The following is a 19,384-nucleotide window of genomic DNA, read 5'->3' on the forward strand; positions in this document are numbered from 1 at the left end:
GCATGTGTGTGTGTGTGTGTGTGTGTGTGTGTGTGTGTGTGTGTGTGTCTTGTGTTAAAGGTGCCCTTTTACAGTATGGCACGTACCAATCGTTGTTGTGAACGAAGCCTTTAGTGAAACCAAGAGCATCTTCCCTCTTATCTCTGTCATCATCAGAATAAACAGAAGGGTTGCTTCTTGCAAGGTTCCTTTACATTCACGTATTGCTGCTGGTCGGACATCACTGTAAGAAAACATGAAGACGAATAGGAAAAATCAGAGACGTCCAGTGGATATCTTCGAGTCGGGTGACCTATTCACAGGAAGGGGCGTTCCTCCACTGGTAAAGAAAAGAAAACGCACCAAATCCAATTCAATAAAAAGTTGAATGGAGTGTGTGCGTGGATGCGTGTGTGTGTGTGTGTTTGGTGTGTGTGTGTGTGTGTGGTGTGGGTGTGCGCGCGCGTGCGTGCGTGGATGCGTGTGTGTGTTTAGTGTGTATGTGTCAAATGGCCTATCAACCAACTCATATGAATGATTCACTGTACAAAACTATCTTTCCATGATGACAGAACCCATAGATGCCAATTCTGTGTTTATTTCCAGATTTACAAAGTGGATAAAGTACAGGGATAGTAAAATGGCATAGTCTGATGATAAAGATTGCAAGTGTCATCGCGCAGAAAGGGATTTTCGTCCTGGAGGGCCATATTTGGCTGGACTCCTCATATACAACACAAGGTGTTTCTTTAGTGTTGAGCTTTTGGTGTCAGTGGGAGGACGCTGTTTCGGTTCAGTGGTGTGCAATTTCTTGGCGTATGTTTTCACTATGGGAACACGTCCTGTTTTCTTGTTGTAACTCGGCTTTGTCATTAAGGTTTATATGTGATCGCTGAGACTGACAGAGGTCAACTAAAGGCATGACACTTGAAGTGAGGGGTTTTCATCATTCTTGTTCACTCAGTTCATCCTCCTCTTGAGAAGCATCAGATTCCATGTCACTGTCTACTTCAGTCATGTCTACGCGAGTCAGAATATCGTTCATGATGGGTTTCATGAAACGTTTGATCTTGTCTTTGATGACCGTTTGTTCAGTGCTCGGATCCATCTCCTTCAAGCTGTCTAGGATGGGTTGGAACAAGGGTGCCTCTGCAAAATAGCGGGTAAACTCAATGACAAAGTTCAACGTGTTTGCCAAATCATTTTTCCACACAGTATGTAGTTTTCTTTCGACCCATTCCTCCGTTTTTCTTGTTGCCTGTAGTTTTTCTTCTTGAGCTTCATGTCGTGTAGGCTCCTGTCATACACCCTATTCCATATACGGTGTAAACTCACGTGTTGCCACTCGTTGACCTCGAGGTCATGCCATTTAGATTTAGTATCAACATCACCACCCCCTTTCTGCATGGGCAGCTCTTCGTCACTATCATCATCATCGTATCGTACACGTTTTTTCTTAGGCTTAAACTCGTGTTCGGGGCACCATGTTTTGTTATTGTTTCTGTAAATCATGTATGTTATCTATCAAGATGCCACAGTCAGCGCAAGCAGTGGCCATGGTGAAAGGTCCCGAGTCCTCACTGGAAGTGGATGCTGTCTCCTCGTCAAGATCGTAAGATGTTTCTCCTACAGAAGATCTTTCTTGCGGTGTGTACTGCTTGGATGGAAGTCCTTGGACCATTTGTTGCTCTGTTGATGGAGAGCTCCCTTTTAACTCCTGCTGTTGTGAACCACACTCAGAGTCATGATTGACGGTTGTCAATATATTGACATGCAATCTGTTCTCGCTCGTGTCAGGTTTAAGATCTACTGTCAAATGTCCATAAGGCGTTTCAACAGCCTTTTCATGAAGTGTAAAAAATTTACACATGTCTTTAGGAAAAATTATTCTGCCAAAACATTTCACCTGCTGTATGTACACGGGTGAACTGAAAAGTGTCACGTAATGGGCATTTGGGAACAGGTTTTGCAATAACAAGAAGATAGTGACATTTTTGTGGTGTGATGTTTGAATGTTTGAACAGGCGGGAAATCCGCTTGTCATTCTTTGCCTCCGATAAAAAATCATCCAACACCATCATGTTCTGGTTACTGGCATCAAAGTACTCGTCATCTTCGAGATTGTAAGGTATCCCTTTCACAAAGTGTACTTGGGGTAGTGTTTTAAGAATGGTATCGTAAAGGGGTTGCCACACAGTGTAACACCATATGGTATTGTTGGGTCGTGGATTGATCCGTCCTCTCTGAAGTATGTTATAGACAAACATAGACTTACCACAGCCGGACGGACCTACTGTCACTGAATTTGAAGAAATGTTGAATGAGAAAGGTGGTGATGGTGTTACGGGTGACGGCGGTGGCGATAGAAGTGTTGGCTTTTGTGGAAGTACCAGGGTCGATGACTCTGGAAGGGATGAAGACGATGGTGGCGGCGGAGGGCGATGGTGTAGATGATGCCATACGAGATTCTGATAGTGTTATCTGTCTTATGGGCAGACTATTCACATCTTTCTTGCTGTGAATAAGCCTCTTGTGTCTGAACAGAGCATCCTTTCTGGACAATGTTTTACCACATTTCTTGCAAGATACCCTTCCATTCATCATAAGTAAGATTGGTCATCTGTCCTATGAAACAGCTGCAACACTTATTTTATACACACTCCTTCAAGCAGGCGTTAATGTCGTCAGCTTGCTGATGTGAAAACCAGTGTCAAAAGAGTCATTTTCCCACACTATGTGTGACTGAAGATGTATTACGACAACAGAACACTACAGCAGTTCATCAGAGTTGTCTCCATTTCTTCCGGTGGTGGTCTGGGTTCTTCCTGTTATGCTTAGCCTTTACTCTAGCCTTTACTCGTTTGATTGTAGCTTCCATCTGAGACAGTATTTTTGTTTGTAGCTTGGGTTTTTAGCCTGTCGAGAGGCTTTTGTCTTGACACTCATCTTTTTGATTGATTTGGATTTGGTGTGTTTTCTTTTCTTCACCAGTGGAGGAACGCCCCTTCCTGTGAATAGGTCACACGACTCAAGATATCCACTGAACGTCTCTGATTTTTCCTATTCGTCTTCAAGTTTTCTTACAGTGGTTAAGTTATCTCTGTTATGTAAATGTTACGTTTTCGTATGCGAATCTAAATTGTCTTTATGATTGAAACTTTTGGAACAGGTGTTACATGTAAACGCTTGAGACGAAGGCCTGTAATTTATCTTATGCCTAACTAAGGCTCGTTTGGAGCTGTATACCTTCTGACAAAACACACAGGTATAAACAGGGGTGGTAAAAGGGGACTACATGATGAAGTTTAATAACAACAAAATAAGAAACCTACAAAAATGTCTAGTTGCTGAAACAGACAAACGTAAATATCAAGGACAAGAAAACGAGTGAGCACGTATGTTACAAAACGTCGTGAACAGTAGACATAATTACATAATTTTCTTTGATTACAATTTCATGTTACCTATACCATGACAACGTTTCTTAAATTTGAGAGAAACTAAGATAAATAGACGTGACTTAAATTACTGTATTGTTGACGTCTGATTGTAAACTGAGAGTTTTGTTTTTCCTGTCTATTTTCATAGGTCTTATCAGTAGCAGTGCCTACATGCGCATGTGTCACGAGCCGAAATACTAAGGGTTCGCCCGATCTTTTAACCCTTGAAACGTTTGATGCATGTCATTTAAATGCATTATAATATCGTTGGGTGAAAAGGGTTAACCTCACGATCATTTGCTACCAACGAGACAAGTTTGCATAGTTGGCTGGTCAACACTTCAGTCTAGAGAGAATTTTAGAATTCCTGATAAACTATTCAAAGTGACATTCCACTTCGCTCAGCCATTCAACATATAGAGAAAACTTTTTGGATAAACCATTCCGAGCGACATTCCAATTCATGCAATGAATACCATTTTCAAAATGATAAAACATTTGTTCGACACGTGTCACCCACATCGTCTCCCAAAGCGGCAACCTAAATTCACACCCGGTTTAGGAATGCCTGAGGTAATGTATCTATGTAGGTCAATCAGTTCAACGCGTGTCCCGCCCATTCATACAGCCGGATGTCCGATGGGTAAATATTATTTTCAGAGTACATACTAACGTATTATCTCTAAACAGGGTACTGTAACTTAAACATGGGTTACCATAAGGGGGGACGGTTATTTCTATAAGACCATTTACGGTGGTATATCACAGTGTAGGGTTGAGGTGGGTAATAGTTCTAAAAGCCGTCCGGAATAAGGGATACATGCTATACGGAAGATATGATGATCAAATGGCGAATCTGGACATTCTCCTCTTCGTCTCGATGAGGACATTCTACTTATTTATTGGGTAGCTATATCAAGAGATAGAGGACTGTGTCATTCTTTCACGATAGGTTGACATTCCATTTACTGACGTTCATTCTGGTATGTATCTGAAGGTATCTACTCCGACTACATTCCAATAGCTTGCATTCCTAAAGAATTTTTAACAAAGGCCGCATTCCTCACATTTTTAACAATCATGCATGACGACGCCGTTCTCATTGTGACGTCATGCATGTCTATTAGCATAGGTTCATGAATATTCAAAGGGCGCCTTCCACGGAAGGCGCTGGAGGTATTACTTTTTTACTACTAACATTATCCACTGACTGCACAAGTGAAAACTATATGAATAGGTCACTAAACTTCCGTGAATACAATGTTTTCGAGAAAAGGGTAAGCATGTCCTGCCTTACGGGGAGCACGCACCACTCAATTTACTCAATTTGCATTGTAGATTTTCTTTGCCATATTGTACGGCAGTACTTCTGCGTTGAGACTGCGTTGTAAACAAACCAGGCAATCAAGTGATGGAACAGAAATATCCAATGAGACGATAGCGCATTTCCTGATTTGGTTGTAAGTAAAGACTCTATGAAAAAAATAAATTACGTCTGCTGTGTACAACTGCACAGATTATGCTGCAAGAAAAACGTTTAAGAAATATATTCGTGTCGCAACAAAGTGGGGGCCGTCTTAATGTCTTAATATGTCTAATGCCCTAATATTTCTTGTACAGATGACTGTATTTTATCATTAATAAATGCTACTGAGCACATGATCATGATATCGATGTATGAACCAGATTTCCATGACTTCCATGATTTCCAAATGTTCAGGACGCGGTGAGATAAAACACAATGCACAAGAATGAACTTTGTTGACCATTGTGAGTCGTTTTATTAAAGAAAAGAAATGACCCGTGAAGATCCGGGGAATAATAGGTCTTCAGCAACCCATGCTTGTCGTAAGAGGCGACTAACGGGATCGGCAGACATGGTTGATGCATGTCATCATATCCCAATTGCGTGGATCGATGCTCATGATATATATCACTGGATTGTCTGGTCCAGACTCGATTATTTACACACCGCCATCATATAGCTGGATTTTTTCTGAGTGCTGCGTTAAACAACAAACCAACAAACAAAACAAAAACAGAAATGAAAAGACGACAAAAGAAAGTTCTAACATGGATGTTCTTTTTGGCAATTGGGGCGGTGGGGTAGTCAGTAGTTTAAGCGTTCGCTCGTCACGATGAAGACCTGGGGTAGTTTCCCCATATGAGCACAATGTGTTAAGCCACTTTCTGGTTTCCCATACCGCGATATTGCAGGAATATTGTTCACCGCGGCGTAAAACCATACTTACTCAGTCACTTTTTTCGCAATTCCTGTATCTTGGTACCACGCCTTAACAAATATGAACTAACTGAAAAGGGTAACTGTGCTTCAATCATATAAAGTGGCGTTTTGTTTATTTGTTGTTTAACACCACACTCGGCAATATTCCAGCTATATGATTGCGGTCTGTAAATTATAGAGTCTGGACCAGACGATCCCATTATTGACATTCTCAGTGTTGTTAATGTTATGTTATTGAAAATATGAACATGCTATTTGGTAATTCGTCAATGTTTATCATACCAAATTCATTGTCGCAACCCATACCTGGTAGCAGGAGGTAGAGAGACACGAGGGGTGGTCTAACAACTGAATTAACAATGTCAATATCGGGTGTGACCACCATTTGCGTTGATACAGGCGGCGGAGGTGCATTGAAGACACTAGATGATTGAAAACAGCTTGGATGGATGCTGTTCTAATTGTTAACCCTATATTGGACTAACAGAGCTAGCGTCACCGACTGGTTCGCTCCATCCTTACACTGACTTGTTCTATGGGGGAGAGGTCTGAAGAAACAGCCGACCATTGCAGTAGGGCAATGGTATGGTACCTTAAAAGACCTGGAAGACCACAGGGCCGACCCTCTGTGCAAGACCAATTCCACCCCACTCAACGATGCTTGGACAACCCCACGAGTCTCTCAAAACAACACAAGTATCCGAATAACGTTCCCCACGGCGTCGACGCACGGTGTCCGCACTAATGTGTCGCTGGTGTGTCCCCATGGTCTGTCGAACAGTTTCCGCAGCAGTAACAAAGCGATCTGACGATCCTGACGTAGGGTAGTGACCCGTGGTCTTCCACTACGTGGTCGGTCATCTGTAGTGTTGGTCGTCTGGTACCGTTGCTGGAGGTGGTATGTGCTCCTTACGTGGACTTGAAATGCATTGGTTACTTGCGAAGCGGTTTGTCCAGCTTGCAATCGTCCCAGGGACTTGGGTCGCTGATTTCTTGTTAATCTTGGCATGTGGTAGCAATTCAATAACGAATGAATGTTATCCGATCTGGGTGGATTTTTGGGGGGGGAAAAATGGGGGAACGCATGTGCATTTCACTTTGCACGGAACTCATGTGCATCGGGTTACCATGGTTATTGCCGTGATGCGTTTGAGTGATCGGTTTTATTGTTATTCAAATGACAACTATTCATGCAATGTGACTTGGGGTGACGTTTCATTTGCGGTTCAGTATACATGTGAGCAGGACATCATATTGGAAACTAAAATTTGTTGGTTAACTTGTTCCTTTTCGAAGTAGTGAATGATGAATATGTTTGATACTCGGTGATATACAGATGTTCGTAGTTTAATCGTGGCAATCTTATGTTGCAGTTGGATGCCAAGTCTGCGCGTCAATAGGACAAAGGTACGAAGACGAACACAAGGGAGGTCGCCAGCACGCTAAGATACAACTACATGCAGAATACAGCATCATAAGGGGAAAGAAAAGCAAAGAAAAGACGTCAGTTCTGGGAAAAGTAGCAAAAGCAGTGTCGGCGTTACGTAACAGTTGCGGGGGAGTGTTGTTGGTACACTTGGTCAGAATATCATTAGAAGATAGGTGTCTCGAATACTTTGATGAATTTGTAGTAAAGACATTCACAAACTTACTGGAAGGTGGGGAACTGTATACTGACTCATATGCACGTTATTTTCTAAGCGAGAAAGCAAAATTCACAGACGCGTGTGACTTTCTTGTAGTTGACGTTCACAAAACAGCTGGTGTAGCAACAGTGGATTTCAACACTAAGGCAAACAATGATAATGAGAACCTGGTTGTAACATCACTGAACCTTTTGGAAGTATTGAATAAAACGGAAACAAATCCGAAGGACCAAGCTATTCTAAGGAACCTTCCCTATAATGTGCACACGTTTCATGAGGATCGACATATACAGTTGAAAGCATTTAAAGGTGACACTGAACAGATTCAGCGTATACAAGCTGATGTGGGAAAACTGACTGATCACATCTGGCACACTCTTAAGCTGAAAGACAACATAACTTCTATGTCAAAGCTGGTTCAAGGCGGGTCATACTACTTGGGTGTTAACGAAAAGAAAGTTGTCACAGGGGGAGGTTATCAAACAAAGGTTGCAGACATTGTTGGTTTCAAGCTACACTTGAGTCAGGCATCCTTGATTGAGAGTATCTACAGGAAGGTTGACACTGATCTGTGTGTACTGACAAAGCATGGAAAGTTTACAGACGCTCCTAGAAACCTGATATACATAGAGTTTCATCCTACCCAAAGACAACAGTTTGTAATGGAAGTAGCTATTCGATATTATGATGGAGTTGTGTTTTATGATAAAGATGGGCCGAGATCCTACATTCTCGATGTAGACAAAACTGTAAGAAGAATGCGCAACGTTGAATGGCTTGACAAGTTCCGTAGCACTCATGCGTTCTAGCCTGAATGAACCATTTCTATACTATTGTGTCATATTGTGGAAAGGATATCAGTGGATATCAAAACATACTGTTTGGTAGTCATCAGCTGTAGCCCCATGTCCGACAGCGGTAGTGACACCTCAGTCGGGTCCAGCCCATACCAGTCTGACCACGAAGTCATGACATACGTCATGGTTGGAGAAGTCACAGATACAGGTAGGAAATTAATTGCCAGTCCTGTCAATCATGTCCCCCATGCGACAACAAAATGGTGGGGGCGTTGATCGCTGCTCACAATATTGATCAGCTGGGTTTTTAACAAAATTACTTTGGCGTCTTAGATCATTATTTTAAACGGAAGCAGATTTTCGTGAGATCCTATAGTGTATATGTTGCAAAATCGAGCACTCAGTTGCTGATCTGGGACTAACAATGTTGGACACCTTTCTCAGCTGATGTCAGATCATATGACAATTACATGTAAAACTTCAATTTTTTGACGCACCTTTTTTGGACACCAACTCATTATTCTGTTTGCTGGTCTGTTTGATAATCTTGACACAACACACGTTTAGTTCTTTCATCATAGTTGGTGGGACCTGAAAAAGATAAGGTGACTCAGTTGGAATCCAGCGTTAGGGAACAACCAATCAATTCACATTCAAACACACTATATGATTTAGATAAAAATAAAATAATTACAGAGTTGTCAGAATATTACACTATACGTGTAGTTTATCCATTTGACAAGCGTACATACATCAACACAGTTCATGGTATACAATTCCTATTTGTATGTGTTACCTACTGGCAGGGGCATACCCAAGAGTTTGCCATGTCATATATATGGAAGATTTATAACAAGTGTTTTTTCATAATATTGGAAACATCAATCGTGTCTTAATTAACGTATGTCATTTAGTGGTATGTCATTTCCATGTTAAACTTTTCCCCATTTTGAAACAAAAACGCAAAAATTGTTAAAATCGTATGGTGAATTATGCGTTGACATGCCAATATTTCTTGGCAGTGTGAAGCGAAACAAATATCCCCTTTCCTTCTTTGGGGAAAATTCCTTCGCTGAGAAAAAGGTTCCTGGAACTCTTCGATATGAACATGTCTGAAACTATATGACGGTAGTTACAACAAAAACGATTGTTGTATTTCATTATACAGGTGGTGAATTCTTCACTTGTGGAACGACTGATATATCCTAACAGTATATATTAGATGGTCTAACTGTCACGTTTGATGAAAATGTAGGCGCCGTTTGACTGGAATTGAAGGTATAACTAATCGGTATGTTACACTTACAAAAACAGCGCCAGCTGGGATGTTACAGTGTTCAATGTAATGTAAATGTAAATATCTTGAATAGGAACAAAAGTACATACACTGAACCGCAAAAGAAACGTCACCATGGATAGATGTATGAGAAACCTTATTTGTCCAAACACTGTAAACATACTTTGAGACATATTAATAAGATGAAATTTGGCAAAACTGATCATAAAAGTTGAAATTAAAGTGTCAAATGTTTTTAAAGTGAAACACATCACTAGTCTCTGAGAAAATGGCATCACAAGTCAGTATCTCGTGTGTCCCCCATATGCATTGATGACGTCGATACATGGAATGGATGAGGCGGTTGATGAAGGCCATAGACACTTGAGCCCACAGTCCGAGGAACGCCTGATGCAGTTCAGCTGCAGTTGTCGGCCTTGGTCGAACGTCATTCAGCCGTCTTTGAATATCGCCCCACAGATGCTCAATGGGATTTAAATCGGGACTGAGGGCAGGCCACTGCATGGTTCGAATGCCATTGTGCTGGAGGAAGTCTCTTGTTGCTCTCGCAGTGTGGGTGTTATCATCCTGCAACACGTGGTTGCGGTGACGTGCAAAATAACATTCCCCACGGCGTCGCCAGACTCTCTCTCTGCCATCTGCTGTTGAGATACAGTAACGGCTCTTCTGAGAAGGGAACTCTTCTCCACTGCTCGTGGCGCCAATGCTGGTGATGCGTTGCCCACTGAAGACGGTCCCGGCGATGACGTGTTGTCAGAATGGGTCCTCGGTGTGGCCTGTGACAGTTGAGGTGTCTGCTCGTCAATCGTAGACGCACAGTGTACGCAGTAATGTGTCGCTGGTGTGTCCCCATGGTCTGTCGAGCAGTTTCCGCAACAGTAACAAAGCGATCTTGAAGATGCTGTCGCACAACCCGACGATCCTGACGTCGGGTGGTGACCCTTGGTCTTCCACTATGTGGTCTGTCATCTGTAGTGTTGGTGGTCTGGTGCCGTTGCTGGAGCCTGTATATCGTCCTTACGTGGACTTGAAATGCATTGGCTACTTGCCGGGCGTTTTGTCCAGCTTGCAATCGTCCAAGGGCTTAGTGTTGCTGATTTCTTGTCAATCTTAGCATGTCTTTGCAATTCAATAACGAATGAATGTTATCCGACTGGGTGGATTTTAATAAGGCAAGAAATGGGGGAACGCATGTGCATTTCAATTTGCACGGAACTCACGTGCCTCGGGTTACCTTGGCCGTTCGCGTGATGCGTTTGGGCGATCGGTTTTATTGTCATCTGCTTTGTTTTTTTCACCATATTTCATTTTTCTGGACACGATAATGTTCTATTTTAGAAACTTTGACAAAAATTACCCAGATATTTAAATGACAACTTTTCATGCAATGTGACTTGGGGTGACGTTTCTTTTGCAGTTCAGTATAGTTTAATCGAGTATTTCAATTAGACAAGACACGACTCAGTCAGGCACCACTTTTTTCATACCTGCTGGGGAGTAGGCGATCAGGTCTAATGGGTTCAAATAGCTACTTTACTGAGATTGTGGTCGTTAAGAGGTCGAGGGTCAAATTCAAAATTTCATTTTGCAGCCAACGCCACAGGTAAAACCTCTTCTGTTGGCCAGACATGCACGAATTCTTCTGTTGAGTCGACCAATGTCAACTTGACTCATGTTGTTCCACTCATCTGTAAGAGAAACACAAAGTTCATTGATAGTGGTTGGTGGATTTTGACGTTGACGTACACGTCTGCCAATGACAAACCTTATACGATTATCCTGATAATTCCACATAAAGGGAGGTTATTCGCATCTTTCATTGTATTTTCTGAGACGAATAAAGAGAAACGACCACTATATAATGAACAAATATATGTCCAATTATGATATGAAATTTATTGAAATTATCAAACAATGTGACTGCTGTGGTATATATACTCTTAAAAACCCAACTATACATGCATAAATTTGAAGACACCGGACACAATCGTTTTTGAATGGTAATTGTTCTATTTTATTTCCTAAGTAATCATTACATTTCATTAAATGTTTTAGTAAACATGCAGATTGCCCGAAACGAAATGTTGTGACGTCGCGACGGAGCAATTGGCCCTAACGCAGCAGCAATGACATAAACGTGAAGCATGTAATCTTCTGAACTGTCGTGATAATTTCTCTGTCAGCAAGGTTTAAAAGGCCAGGACAATGACTGCTGAAATCAGTAAACGAGCCGTTAAAATGCCACGTCTATCAGAAGAACAACGTAACAACGCCATCTACACAACAGCATGTGGCGCAGGTGATGGGTGTTACCAGATTGACCATCTCTAACTTGTGGAGACGTTACAACACCTACAGCAACTTTCGTGACAGGCCAACGTCAGGACAACCTCGCGTTGCAACGCCTGGCCAAGATCGCTACATCCGTGTACGGCACCTGCGGGACCTTTTCATCATGGCGACGTCAACAGCCTCACACGTAGCTGGAATGCATCGAATATCGGATCAGACTGTTCGCAATCGTCGGTTAAACATAGGTGTAACAACCTGACGCCGCACCACCTCCATGAACGTCTGCAGTGGTGTCGTCAGAGAGTCAAATGGCCTCAAGCAAGATGGGGACGTGTTCGATTCACAGACGAGTCCCGTTTTCTGCTGAGACGTGCTGATGGACCTGCCTGTGTGTACCGACGTCGTAACGAACGTTACGCTGAAACTTGCGTTACGCTGAGACAATGCATATGGCCGCATCTTTCAGCAGGACAACGCAATAAACCCCACGTCGCACGTGTTTGAGCAGAGTTTCTGCGTCAAAACAACGTGCCTACGCTACCCTGGCCTGTCCGCTTGCCAGACGTCTCCCCTACTGAACATCTGTTGGATGTGCTGGATAGTCGTGTCCGTCAACGTCAACCACCCACACAGACACTTCAAGAACTGTTTGTTGCGCTTGAGCAGGAATGGCAGAACATCACTCCTGGACATCGGACTATGGGCAGTCGATGCCATGAGGTGATAGCAGCTCGAAGAGACCATAATCGTTACTGACTTTCCACCTATCCCGGACGTCTTTGCACCTGTTTTTCTTAAGTGCATATTGTACAGCAATAATTCACCTATCCATTCCGCTTTTAATAATATTTCTGAAATCTAAACTCGAAAAATTAACCCAATACTGATGTATAGTTATATCTTCGGAAGAGTATATGTTGGTAAACTTCCCGAAGATTTCACCACCTTATTATTTGCTGATGACATGGTAAATGCTGCCGATAGCATGTGTGGATTACATCAACAAATTGGTATTTTATGTACGTTTAATAATAATTATGGCATGAAAGTGAATAGACAAAAGACTAAGATCATGATATTATATATTGGTAAAAATAAGTTTTTTATGAACAGTGTAAATGTGTGTTACAAACAGAACAGTAGCGATTAAGTATTAAGAGTCAGTAAGAAATGTAAATTCTGTTATGGAAATCTTAATTTGCATATTGAGTCTAGACTATGGGAAAATAGTTTGTACGAAGGAAGATTATGTTTATGTTGTAACAATGTTTGTTTAAATATAGTTATCGAAGAGGAAGAACCTTTTCTGTTGATCTGTCTTTTGAAGGATAATTTGAGGAGTCAGTCTAAGGACATTTTAACGTCATCATGAAAATTTGTCATAACCAACACACATGGAAACTGGTTGCAAAAGGTTTATGTTTTCAATGTGAGAAATCAATGCTTTTAATGTGAGAAATCAGTACGTTGAAAAACACTATGATATGAATTAATGGCATCTACTGATAATGCATATTGATAGTAATGCATTGAATTACAAAGGCGGGCCTTTCAGCAATATATTGTTTGTTAATTATTTGTGAATTTGTGGATGGCCAAAATTTCGGAAATAAAAAAAAAGAAATATGAAAGGTACATTTGTTTGTTTTGAAACAATCTTTTGAGTATATGATTTATGGACAAGTGATGCCCGACAGGTTTACGTACGTCAGCTCATTTAATAAGACCTGTACACCATTGATAATTGGTCAGCACCAACACAATGAGGTGTATGCAGGAGCTAAAGACTAATTTACATGTTAGATATGGCAATCCATTTCTTTATTACATTATTGTTTATTGTTTATGTAGTACGATTGTATCATATTTAATTTGTCACGATACCTACAAGTGTAAGGTGTCCTATCGATATTTGTGTTGACAGTTTGGTTACTCTGAACAAGACAATACAGTGTTGTCATCCATAGCAAATAGTCACCAGGACAGCGGAGTTATGCCCCTTTTCTTCACGCATGTGTATACCTCTCTGCCTTCTTTTGACGTCATAATAAAAACTCGATATCCCTCATTCACAACAAGTTACCATTTGTATCGAATATGTAACGTTATAAACACCCTTACAAATCTATTTGATATATCACAATGTCATTAACATATTAGGCAGTATTTTGTTCGTTTATAGTCTACACGAAGTTGTCAAATACAATTTTCGTCGCACAGTACTTGTATCGATGTACGAATAAAAGTGTTCAAAATTGCTGTGTTTTCACGCTCAACAAAATATCAGTCTGTTTTTCAGATCAACCTTATATTTGGCAATTATTGTACACACTGTTAGGAAATGTATTATTCTAATTCTATAGTTGAAGATAGATGCAGTGCCGCGCGACCGCACTTCTCGCACAATGTTTAACGTATGAAAATGTGCAACAGAAAAATAGTTTGGCATCCAGCGGGTTACGCTGCAACTATATGTGGCTAGTGATATCAGTGATGTGCCACATGACGTTAAATGAACTCTACAACTATTTACAGATTCATGGGACACACGTGCAAGACACAGTGATGACAGTAACACGGTAAGGCAATAACAATAAACAGATGAAGATGTGCAGACAAGATTTAAATGTGAATAATATTAATGAAACGCACTCTGTATCTTCAGCACATCTTGCTTCCGTATAAGTGTTTTATATATTTTACCAAATATATGCAAACAGTTTGGATTTTTGTCATCACAGGTAGGACTTAAAGAGGAGGATAACAATACAAGCCTTGACGGACCAGGATGTTCAACTGACACACTTCAAGGTGCGAACGTTTCCATCATAAGTGTTTTGATATTAAATCATCTCAATAAGTTCAGAATGTACTTGTCACTAGATATACCACATACCAGTATTTACAACTGGGAAATCCAATCTTTGCAGCTGAAACATGCAAAAGGTTTACATTAGATTGAGATACAATAATCCAATACTCGCAGACAAACTGAAACTGCTGCATCTGTTGCCCATTGGAGCTGAAGTTGTCGTCGACAACAGAAATGTAGCTAGGTACCTTAGTGTATACCGAAATGAACCCTGAGCGATTTCGTTGGACCAGCGGTAAAGCAGGTTACGCTAGTCTTTTCGTGAACACTTGCTATCATCACTATTTGATAGGGATTCATGGACACATGCTCATGGTATTGTCGGAATCGTACTTGGACACGTTGATCACTTAGAGATCAATTTAAAATTTAATAACATCAACATGGCTTGACCTTTGCTGCTACCCTATCAAGTACTTTGAGGTACACACTGTTTTGACTTCCAATCTGAAGAACTATATGACATCATATATATAATAGTGGTGTGTACTTTAGAAGTCCACGTCCTGCAACATGTTCCTGGATGAGTTGGTGTTGTAAAGGGAAAGCTTTAATTGTTTCTGACATGTGAAATATTGTGGAACATTTAGAGAAACTGATTTCTTTCTGAGCATATTACTTATGTTTAAAGCATCTTTTCCCATATTTACAAAGTACAAATTCAGTAACATTTAGAGATTTAGTGGAGCCTGTTTCAGGCTTGTGGGATGAAAGAACTGCAATGCGTTATTTAGCAACTTTAAAGATACAAGTGTGCGAAAAAAGTCCAAAATCTGAATACATATTTTCTGTTTCGGTAAAGCGTAATCAGAACGATAATTGTCTAACATGTATTCGATACTTCTGGACGACCGATCAAAATGAAGGAATCTCTGTTAGAATATTTCATGTTTCACGGATTTCTATTTTTTTTCTCAGGTAGCATCGTCAGGCTTGAGGAAGAAAACTTTCAACTGAAAAAGGTAACTGTTGATCAGAAATACAATGTTGAGGTAACGTGTGGTGAAATAGAGTTAAACGCTGCGTTCAAGATTATTTCAATCATATAGCGACGTGAATGAATGTGTGTGTGGATGCTCATACTAGTCTCGACTTGTGTCCGGTTTTATTGTGCCGAGACAAACCAATCGCCAGGCATTGTAACAAGTGTCATTCTTCCATGTGATTTGGTCGCACGCTGGCAGGGTCACGAACCATCAACCTTCAGCTTTCCAGTCAGAATCTGTATCCACTACCCCAGCAACAAATTGATCATGATCAATCAGTCTTCAATAAATACTGAAAAAATTCAAAAATGCAGTCTAAAGATAATGCATCTTTGGAAAATAACGATCGAGATAGTAATCAGTATAACAATCTTCAAATGAAAATAAAGAAAATATTTTGATATATATATATACTTCAAAAAATGTTTGGAAGGAATAAATTTCAGTTCCTGTGAACCAAGATGATGGTAACTTAATCCAAACATCTGAAAGTAAAACCAAATAACAGGCACCTGGTTCATAGCAGAGTGATAAGGCAATAAAATATGCAAGTATCACATTCTCAATCAATATACCATATTCTTAAGGTCATATTTTCCTGGATAGCTCATTACAGAGCAAAAGCCCTTCTTGGTTAATTATTTATTTTCATTATCAAATAGAGATGGGCTGATTCTTCCAACAATATGTGGGGCCGACCATTGGAAATTCTCGTATGACCTGAGGATTTGGTTTAAAAAAGTAATCTCTTTTCGAAAGCACTCGAAAAAAGTGTTCTAGGGTTTTACAGAAAACATCTTTTCCTGGATCTGCTTGATCTTCTGCATAAAATGTGTTCTTTGTGAAAAAAATTGTTTAGCTTCTTCTTTCCAACAGGGATGTTACCCCTTTTTCTACATTTCTTACATTGATATATATTCCTGATTTTGCACTTTTTGCATCCGTAGAAAATAGAGGAGCTGGAGAACTTCGACCGACTGTCTCTTGCTTCTTGGGACAGCGGCTTCGACAGTGAAACAAGCAGTATTGCATCCTTGGGCAGGCGTACAATAACTCCCAGACGTCAAAAGGATACAGTAGTCAATGTTGGCAAGATAAAAGACCATCTAAAGAGGGCTTTTGATCCTAGACCGCCGAACCAGAAAGGTTAGTGAATGTTTGAGGTTAATATACCACCGTTTGTATCCCCATTCAAGCGATATAACGACAGAAGAACCCCAAACTACTATACATGCGGAATTGTGATGCCTCCTATGCGTAGGCACCAGAGTGTGCTTCTAGATTACCAGTGTGCCTATCATTCCCTGGAGAGCTGTATGTTTTATTTCTGACCGAAAACACAGCACTTATTACTTTTTAATGGTTGAAGTGGCACAACACTGGTGGAGGTGCGAGGATACTCAGCTATTGAACTAAACTGGCAATACATGAGAGGACGATATTGGACCTTGTGTTAATAATGCCGATGAGAGGATACAAGATTGATTTATAATAAATGTGAAATAATATGTCATGAAGTACGTTACTGTCATACGAAGGGGAGCTTATCTCTAGGATGGCGGTGAGATGAAAAATGGGAAACAGGGACTACACTGGGTGCTTATCTATTTTATTTTTGCATTGTCAAAGAAGTTGCCCATCCTACTTCAGTCTTGCGAGTTGGAAATGAAGGTGAGCAACAGATCTCAAAAGCTTCACATATGTTGGCTGAACTAGTTCATGGAAAGGAGGAAAACAAATAAATAAATGGACATTCAAAATCATCATGTATAATTTTGCTTCACTTGGTAGGGGGGAGGTAATCTTCTCTATTTAGATTGACAGCGACAGGTTCAAAGTACTACTTTGGGAGTAGGTCCCCAGTGTGAGGAAAGATGTAAGTGGTTAACATTGGACCTTCTCACTATGTGCCCAGCTGATGTAGAGGAGTGAATACATGGGGATCTGATCCACAGGGTGGAGGATCTACAAGCTGGAAGGCTACACCGCCGCCCACAAGAGAGAAAGAATTTAGTACATGACATACCACCAACTCACAACACATATGAGGAAGAGAATTAATGCATGTCAACTTCTTTATTATGAGGAACACAACAGAGTATATACTTACTACTTTATCAGTTGAATGAAGGAGTTAGTATGTACGCCGTAATGTTGTGTTCCCCCAAATGAAGACGTTGACATTAATATATTCTCTTTCTTATGTGTACCACATCTAAATACCATTCAAATACTCAGTGATACTGTGTACGACAAACACAAACGGAAAACAACAACAGTGCTTCATGTAAAGTGGTGTAAATGTTAAGCTATTGAAAAAAATCCCATAACATTTGGTCTTTCATCTGATCAATCATGATAAATTCATTGACACCCATATATCAATGTTGGTGTGACCACCATTTGCGCAAATGCAGGCGAGGCAATGGCAGCACATTGAAGACACCTTATGATTGAAAATGCTGAATGTTGTTCCAATGTTGGGACCAAGTGAGCTAGCGCTTCCTACTGGTTCTGGTCCTGTCGTAGACGTCAGTCCATCTCATCCGAGACATGTTCTTTGGGGAGATGTACAGCAAAGGTTTGCTGCCTCTAAAAGTATGTTACAACTAGTGCACAATTTGAAGAATGAAAGCGTCGCTAAAACTTGTCTAGGTTTTTCCACCTGTGATCTTCTCAACCCAGGAATTGTCAGAACTGTTAATGTGGCAGTATGGTATCGATTGCGTTGATGCACTAACACATGGACGACCAGCCAATGGAAAGTAATGAGAATTGCCCTGCTATAGTTAATGTCTCTAAAATCTTCATACTGTATTTCGATGAACATTAAGATTTAAATGTGATCGAGGCGCACACTAGAGGTTTCAGTTAAGTCAACGAGGGCGAGCTTAAAATATGAGACTTAATTGGCGCTTAAAAATCTGGAAAGTTGAGGAAACTCTATGTTCGAGTGGGAGATTTTTCCATCGGCAGAGGGAAAGGTCTTTACTTGTGGTAAACACATATGTATATGGTATGAGTGGCAGGTTGTGAGTGGGTTGAAATGAAGTGACTGAGTACTTGGTACATGTAAGTTATTTGGTGGGTTGGCATTTTAAGTTTAGCTTGTAAATGGATTATTAATTCATATCTGGCTTTGATGTTATTCGCAGGGTTAAAGCGTTAGCTCATCTTGCCGAGAACCCGCATTTCGATTCCCAACATGGGTGCAATGTGTAAGCCCATTTTTTATGCTGTCCCCCGCCGTGATATTGCTGGAATATTGCTAAAGGTGGCGTAAAACCATACTCACTTACTCACTTACTGATGTTATTCACTGTTGTAACATATAAATCCTATATTTTAGAGACGCAGAACCCCAAACGTGCAGATACAGATCTCCATCTTGCCTGCAAGAAGGGAGACCTAGACTGGCTTAGACACACCTTATCTAAGGGTCTGGCAGACCCTAACAGTAGGGGCCAGTACGGGAAGACACCCTTGATGATCGCAGCAGGCAAGGGACACAGATCAGTGTTTGACATATTTGTTAGAGGAGGAGCTGATGTATCCTTAGTTAGTGATAACGGAAACAACATCCTTCATGAGGCCTGTGTTGGAGGACATGTGAACATGGTGAAGCATGTCCTCTCACAGAAGGTTGCAGACATCAACAGTAGGGGGCAGTATGGGATGACACCCTTGATGGTTGCAGCAGAGAAGGGACACAGACAAGTGTTTGACTTACTTCTGAGAGAAGGAGCTGATGTATCCTTAGTTAGTGATAACAGAAACAACATCCTTCATGTGGCCTGTGTTGGAGGACATGTGGACATGGTGAAGCATGT

The 19,384-nt window shown here is 40.8% G+C and overlaps 2 protein-coding genes across 2 annotated transcripts in view; both read left to right on the plus strand.

Moving 5' to 3' along the window:
- The window catches only part of LOC124126451, a 37,286-nt gene extending 22,706 nt beyond the window's left edge, over positions 1 to 14,580 (plus strand). The window contains exons 3-5 of the mRNA XM_048394496.1: positions 7,038 to 8,315; positions 14,232 to 14,275; positions 14,438 to 14,580. Of these exons, the coding sequence (XP_048250453.1) occupies positions 7,038 to 8,119 (1,082 nt within the window). The 3' untranslated portion in view covers positions 8,120 to 8,315; positions 14,232 to 14,275; positions 14,438 to 14,580. The remainder of the gene's footprint in view (positions 1 to 7,037; positions 8,316 to 14,231; positions 14,276 to 14,437) is intronic.
- LOC124126450 (ankyrin repeat domain-containing protein 50-like) overlaps positions 1 to 19,384 on the plus strand; it is a 149,867-nt gene that overhangs the window by 43,652 nt on the left and 86,831 nt on the right. The window lies entirely within an intron of this gene.

The sequence above is a fragment of the Haliotis rufescens genome, unplaced genomic scaffold, assembly GCF_023055435.1.
Source record: "Haliotis rufescens isolate VD_foot unplaced genomic scaffold, xgHalRufe1.0.p SCAF_13, whole genome shotgun sequence".
NCBI classification, from domain to species: domain Eukaryota; kingdom Metazoa; phylum Mollusca; class Gastropoda; order Lepetellida; family Haliotidae; genus Haliotis; species Haliotis rufescens.